This window comes from Triticum aestivum, chromosome 1B (genome assembly GCF_018294505.1).
Source record: "Triticum aestivum cultivar Chinese Spring chromosome 1B, IWGSC CS RefSeq v2.1, whole genome shotgun sequence".
Taxonomy (NCBI): domain Eukaryota; kingdom Viridiplantae; phylum Streptophyta; class Magnoliopsida; order Poales; family Poaceae; genus Triticum; species Triticum aestivum.
In genome coordinates this window covers 566,632,493-566,639,534 of record NC_057795.1, presented here as the reverse complement: position 1 = coordinate 566,639,534, position 7,042 = coordinate 566,632,493, and the positions used below count along the sequence as shown (strand labels likewise).

The 7,042-nt window shown below is 51.7% G+C and overlaps 1 protein-coding gene across 3 annotated transcripts; it reads right to left on the bottom strand.

Moving 5' to 3' along the window:
- Positions 1–394: 394 nt before the first annotated feature.
- On the bottom strand, positions 395–6,679 carry LOC123138797 (receptor-like serine/threonine-protein kinase SD1-8). 3 transcript variants are annotated; one of them, XM_044558676.1, is made up of 8 exons: positions 5,287–6,679; positions 2,215–2,349; positions 1,913–2,088; positions 1,516–1,726; positions 1,198–1,435; positions 960–1,110; positions 530–851; positions 395–433 (listed from the first exon to the last, which is right to left on the bottom strand). In XM_044558676.1, the coding sequence occupies exons 1-8, from the start codon at positions 6,590–6,592 to the stop codon at positions 402–404; spliced, it is 2,571 nt and encodes an 856-aa protein (XP_044414611.1). In that variant the 5' UTR covers positions 6,593–6,679; the 3' UTR covers positions 395–401. The 3 variants fall into 3 exon arrangements, with proteins under 3 accessions (XP_044414611.1, XP_044414606.1, XP_044414609.1); XM_044558671.1 differs by having other exon boundaries at positions 1,913–2,091; positions 5,287–6,677; XM_044558674.1 differs by having other exon boundaries at positions 526–851; positions 1,913–2,091; positions 5,287–6,676.
- Positions 6,680–7,042: the final 363 nt, after the last annotated feature.

Here is a 7,042-nt window from a genome sequence, read left to right as displayed (position 1 = left end):
TGCTCTTCACTGGTCAGCCCACATCAATTCAATAAGCCAACAAAAAGTAATTATCAACACGAGTTAGAATACCAACATTGGAAGAAAAGCACCTATCACATCCTTTTTTTGTAGAACCATCACATCTTTTCATGTGACACCCTTAGTACAAAAAAGAAAAACATCTCGTGGGACCCGCGGAGCATACATGTTCCCGAAGGCCCGGGCCGTGTGCCACGGCCTTCCGTGCTCTGGCCCAAAGTAAAGCGGGAATTTCCGTCGCAAAAGAAAAAGGTGGCGCGCCATCGTGCGGCATATTCCTCCCGCCGGCGCCGGTTTCGGAATCTGCGGTCGCCGCCGTGTTTTCTGCGACCCTCCCATGGCCGGCCACGACGGCGCTGTTTGCAAGGTGACGAACAACTTCAACCATCACCCATCCATTGATTTCTTTTCGCTGTACAATTGCACAAATACACATCTTAACTTTCACTGAACAACAAAATCAGTGCTAAGCTACACAAATTACCAAAACAATGACATGTCTACCGGCCCTCGATCATGGTGATGGTCATGCTGTCCACGAAGCTGCAGTCGGCCCTGCTCGACGACGTGTCCTCCGTGCCCGTGGCCGTCGCAGTCGCCGCGGCCCGCCTCGCGGCGAAGCCGGGCTGCTTGGGGGTCGCCAGCGACGCGGCGTCGGCGGCGGCCAGCATCGTGAGCGCCTGCGACATGAGCGGCCGGTCGTCCGGGTTCTCCTGCACGCACAGCAGCCCCACCTTGAGGCACTTGACCACCTCCTCCGACTCGAACGTCCCGTTCAGGGTCTCGTCCACCAGCTCCAGGCTCTTCCCCTCGCTCAGCAAGCTCCACACCTGGTAAAAATATTCAGAGATTCAGAGATTTTTCTAAATTTCAGAGATTCAGAGATAGTGGCGAGACATTAACGAGCTACATGTTCAGACATGTTCATTCAGGCTTACATGTGCTAGAAGGTTTAGGTGGCTGGAGTAGCTGTAGACGCCCCTGTTCCTGATGCCGGTGATGATCTCCAGCACGATGACGCCGAAGCTGAACACGTCCGATTTCACCGAGAACACTCCGTCCATCGCGTACTCCGGAGCCATGTAGCCACTGCAACAGGGAACCATGTAAGGATCATCCATATTAGGAGATTAACATTGTTGATATAAGGTGATTGAATTGCTTGTTGAAACTTACTAGGTGCCGACCACTCGAAGCGTATTGATCTCCGAGTCGTCGCCGCCAAATATCCTCGCCATGCCAAAGTCTGAAATCTTAGGGGTCATGTCCTTATCCAGGAGAATGTTGCTTGTCTTGAGATCTCTGTGAACGATTCTGTATCTCGAGTCCTGGTGAAGATACAGTAATCCTCGGGCGATCCCCTCGATTATGCGGTACCGGGTTTGCCAGTCCAGAAGCATAATCTTGGATTTGTCTGATGATAAAAACAGGTAAATCAGTATCTGTTCTTTGGAAGATAGGGAACTTTCATGCTCACAGAGGTTAAGTGCGTACCGAACAGGAAGAAGTCCAGGCTCTTGTTTGCCATGTATTCATATATGAGTATTTTTTCTTGTCCACAGATGCAGCAGCCGATCAGTCGAACAAGATTCCGATGCTGGAGTTTCGCTATCAGCATAACCTCATTCTTGAACTCATCGGGACCCTGTGTCGATGCCTGCGAAAGTGTCTTAACGGCTATTTCCTGTCCATCCTCAAGCTTACCCTGTAATTTTGAAGAAAGTATTTTGAATCAGACGTGTGAGACTGCTCTATATTATGAAAAGAAAACTAGAATGTCATCTTTATTTTCAACTAGTAATTATGTTTTGTTATACTTCTTTGCAAGACCTGAAGTTGCGATTACCCAATGTTTCGAAACTACTAATGGAGTCCTTAAAAACTTCAGTACCTTGTAGACTGGCCCGTAGCCACCTTCACCAAGCTTGTTGTCAGTTGAGAACCCTTGTGTGGCTTCTGCTATTGTCTCCAGATCATATATTGGCAGATCCAGATCAGCCCCATGACTGGTTCCTTCACTCGTTAGTGTTCTGCTGTGCAAAACACCACTCCATTTACTTGGTGCTCCTACTGAAACATCATATTTTGAAATGACATCAGCAAATAAGAGGTTAGCTCTTCTTTTTTTCCTCTGAAGAGAGGTAATGTTCTTCTTATCTGAAAGTCAGAACCACATAGATCATTTGGAATTACCTGACTGTCTTGCTCTTGCCCTCTTTCTTCTCCACCAGAAGAACCCTGCAAGCGCTATAATAGCTGCCAGTGCGCAGATGCTCACAGCGACTGCAATTATAACATGCGCCTTCTTATCGGACTTGCTAGTTGCATCTGTGCAAGAAAATCACGATTTAGTTTGATCATGTACATGGCTGTATCTTATCTACAACATTTGTGTCTCCGTAAAGCTTAGATGTCAATGTATACAATACAGTAGTAAGTACTCATATATTAGTTTGATGATGGACATGGCCGATGAATGCAAGCATTTGGAGAGCTGCTGAGAATATTGCGAACCTAGCATAACTGCGACCTTGTGTTGAAATATTCACATGTGAATATATCGACACACAGACATAGGGTGAGTGCATCTAGTGAACGAACTCTGCTACTGGTTCACTTTTCTGGATTTTTTTTCTATGTGTGTGGTCTTCTGTACTGTACTATCTGATAAACAAGTTTTTTTTTATCTGACATTGGTTGTGTAGTATTTTCATTTTTGCACGTAGGGCTAACTAGTCCATCTAAATTTTATAACATTCCGAATGGTTTACATCATCATTACATAACTCTTGCTTGCAGATCACTGGATGCCATGGGTCAAATGCTGGTAGGTGGCCATGCCCCCACCAGGTAGCTACCAGGTTTTTAAGCCTCTCAGGTCCGGGGTCCTGTTGGGTGGAATTCTGAACACAACATAAAGCAAGGGGCTCCATGGCTAACAATGTTGCATGTGCAAAGTAACTAGCGAAGTAAAGGCCGGTCTGTTGATCCAACATTTGTCCTTCTTGTCCAACAGAAATACTTGACCAAGAGGATAGTTCAGTCACAGCTTGCAAGCATTGAAGCTTAGTGGTGGCAACGATCAATAGACCAGGTATGTTGCTGTAATTCTTTTTGCCAACTGTTTGGTTCCTTGGCAACTGAATCTAATGTCGGACAGAGACACAGAGTGCCGTGGCCTCCTTTCTCCCTTATTTTCGGTAATGCATCATTCATCAGGCATATACCTAGATAATGGCTCACACGCGTCAACCACACGTGGGAAACGCACACCCCACACCTACCATATTAGGAAAAAACGTCTGGATTTGGACACTGGTCGGGCGTCATCATCCGCCTGGACGTCCTGCGATTCCTCACGGCATCTGGACTGGACAGGCAGCATCACCAAATATATACTCTACTCGGCACAACGGAGACACCTCACTCTAAATTTGGACTTGGCTCGTTTCAAAAAAAAAAAATTGGACTTGGCCGTTGCAACACGAAATCGCTTCTTCCTCAAGGAAACGGATCGCCGTACGTGTCCGTTGCTGATTAGCAGGAGCGCCGGGAGATCAGATTGGGACTGCGACCCTGCCTGCCTCCACCAGCAGGGCCAACTCTGAAAAAAAGTGAGGCCGACGTGCTGAGCTGCTGCTAATCTGTCAGGCCAATTTCACTGGTTTCCCATGTGGCCATTTTCAGGTGTGCGCTGTGTGGTGCAGGAGGAGTGTATGATCGCGCTGGCGCCCAAGTCGTCTTCCTCTTCCCTGGAGCTGGAGCCGGAGGTCTCCAGCTGCTTGCTTGGGGACTTGGGGTGGACTCAAACTCAACTGCTGCATCGGCAAATCGTGTTTGGCTCGCCATACTTCCGTTGGAGCAGACCGTCAGGTCTACATCAGGATCAGGGAGATGATCTGAAAGCCACAGCACGCACGCGGATATGTACACTACTTTGTACGTGGAGATATAGCATAGAGGGAGTACGGTAAGCATTTGGGGCCTAATCGCATTCGGCTGGCCCAGCTTAAAATTTGTCCCCATGTATAGCATGGAGATTCTCTTCCCACCAACTGTACCCCTTGCAGAACGGGAACCCCCCAGATTGTACAGATGTACCTCCTTTGTCCCTTCTGATATGATCTACGGGATCGACATGGGGTATCCATCAGGGTGGGCATCATCGTCAGAGGAGCCCTTTCTATTCCAGAATCGTTTTTGTGGCGTCCGATTGTTCATTTTTCTAATAAGTGGTGATTACTACCAGTTTGCTGCTGTCAGCTTGCGCTCTTATCTGTAAAGTAAAGTGCCCTCTTGCTGATCGCGCAGAACAAATGCTCATTATCGCGGTCCAGCTCAGGTGCACGCTTCCTGCCGCCTTGCCGGGGCTGATAGTAAACCAAATCAACGGAAGATACATTGGCAAGACCCAATAAAAAGATCAAGAAAAAGTTCCAGGGCATATCAACATCAACTTTCCCCCAATTTCAAAAAAAAAAACACGCATCAGCTTTCCCCCAATTTTTTTTAAAAAAACACGCATCAGCTTTCCCCCAATTTCAAAAAAACACACGCATCAACTTTCCTCCCCTAAATAAAGCTGTGGAAGTGACAACAAATTAACTAAATTTTCTGATCTGTATGGTGTCTTCAAACTTACGTTTCCTCCTCGATCAGAGCAAGGATTATATTAGCCCATGCCCTCAATGCCTCAACATACTGTATGTGTAATGGTTGCTTTGTTTGTAGAGGGATTTTTCAGGATTTGATGATCACAACCTCTCATCTAACCGAGTAGTAGTACTCAAAGTTCATTTCATAATAAGAGGACAGTTGGACCGCATTATGGTATGACTATGCTCGAGAATAAGTTTGACCATGCCCAAAGCTAAATAATTCGTTGAATCACTTTCCTAATTGCTCCTAAAAAGTGGCTTTCACTCTAAACAGAACAGTGGAGTGAGGCCCCTCACTGACTAAATAACTGTGCAAGATCTAGTTCTGCATTTTCCCCACTAGCCGGTGCTTGATCGGGACAAACTAAAGCCGGCACTCTGCACATGCCTAAATTAATTAATTAAACCAAAACAAAAAGTTTTAGATGCCAGCCCGAAGCTATCTGTGCTTGGACCAAAGGATAGGACGGAACAATTTTTTCACCAACCAAGAACCATCATGAGTAATCACATGGCACATTCCATTCTAATCGAATTTATAACAGTAGAAAATTAGAAAAAGAAAAATGAGTGCAAACGGAACGGGGACACGTAGGCCGGCACGTACCTAGATCGGCGGCGGCGAGGCGCACGTACAGATCCTGGCCGAAGTTGGGGAACACGCGGAGGTCCTCCAGCGCGCCGCTCCACATCACGCACCCGCGGTGGCCCGGCGCGCCGCTCAGGTTGGCGTTGGCGTACGCCGTGCACGAGCAGTTCCGCTGGCACCGCTGCGCGCACTCCGCGAGGCCGGCGCGGTAGTCCACCACGGCGGCCGTCGTGTCCGGCACCTTGGCGTGCGCCATCAGCACGAAGCCGTCGGTGCCGTTGGCGCAGTCGAGCGGCGTCGCGCGCGCGCACCCGGCGCGGTTGTCCCGCAGCGCCCACGCCTCCGGCGACCGCGGCGCGAACCCGCGGAGGCACTCGCACACCGGCAGGCTGTTCGGGTCGCACACCCCGTTGGGCCCGCACTGATTCACGGCGTCGCACTGGTCCTTGGGCGCGTACCAGTACATGTTCCACGCGCCGGCCGCCCACACCCACGTCCACCGCTGCAGCAGCCCGCCGGCGGCGCCCGTGCTGTTGAGCGCCAGCCGGGACACGATGCTCGAGTTGGCCACCTGGAAGCTGTAGCTCACCTCCTTGGGGCTGTTGATGAAGCTGAAGTTGAAGCCCATGTAGGTGGCCGTGTCCGGGACGCCGGTGAACTGGAGCCCGTCCCAGGGCCCGGAGCGCCACACCTTCTCCGCCCCGTTCCAGATGAACACCTCGGGGTCGCCGGTGGTGTCCATGACTGCGACCACCGGCCCGGGGGACGGGTCGGAGGGGCTCGTCCACGCCGTCAGCGTCATGTTGGCGCCGGTGCCGAAGTCCATCCCCACCCGCATCCCCGGAATCAGAGTGTCGGTGGGGTGGTCGAACCCCTGCCACGCCACATGCCCGCTCGCGTCGGAGACGACGAGGTTCCCGCTGTCCAGCAGCCGCGCCGTGCACTTCCCGGCGCCCGCGCCCGGCGCCGGGGGGGCCGACCAGACGACGGTGGAGTTGGCGTCGGCGACGGAGAGCGTGCAGTCGGCGGAGACGGACAGGGTCGCGCGCGCGTTGCGCTCCACGGGGCCCGGGACGGGGTCGGCGCGGTTGGCGACCCAGACGACGGTGCGGACGGGGACCTTGGCGTACCACAGCCCGACGTAGGTGTTGTTGGAGCCCGGCGGCGTGAAGAAGCCGAGCACGTAGCTGCCGGCGCCGGCCGAGACCAGCGTGTCGTTGCCCCTGAGCGGCTGGCCCGGCGAGATGATGTCCCGGGCCTGGGAAGCCGACGAGAGGAGCAGCAGCAGCAGCAGCTGGAAGAGGCGTAGCTGGTGGCTGGCCATCGCCGCGGCAAGGGGTGGCCGCTTGTACAACTACTGGGAGTAGCTATTAAGCTCGGCAAGGATGACGGAAGCATCTTTCTGGTTTGTTATACGGAGTTTTCAGCAAAGCCGGCGTTAAAGTTCGGCAAGTGCTTCTTCGATTCTTAAAAAAAAGTGTCGTCGAATTTGCTAAGTTATTTTAAGGCCAGCGCGCTCGGCGCCGGCCGACCGGCCAAAATTTCGACCGGCTGCCTCCCAACCGTTCGATCTACTCGTATGTCTTATTGGTCATATATAATTAGATCCCTCGAGGTCGTCTTCCTTCTACCATCGCCTTCCTCCCGTAAATAGCCACGTACTATCCTCTGCATTGCGTCGCCGCCCCCTCCCCGAGCATAGCGACCCTACCCCTCGCAACAGTTCTTGTAGTTGGTACTGGCAACACCGCCGCCGCCCTTCACCGCCTACACG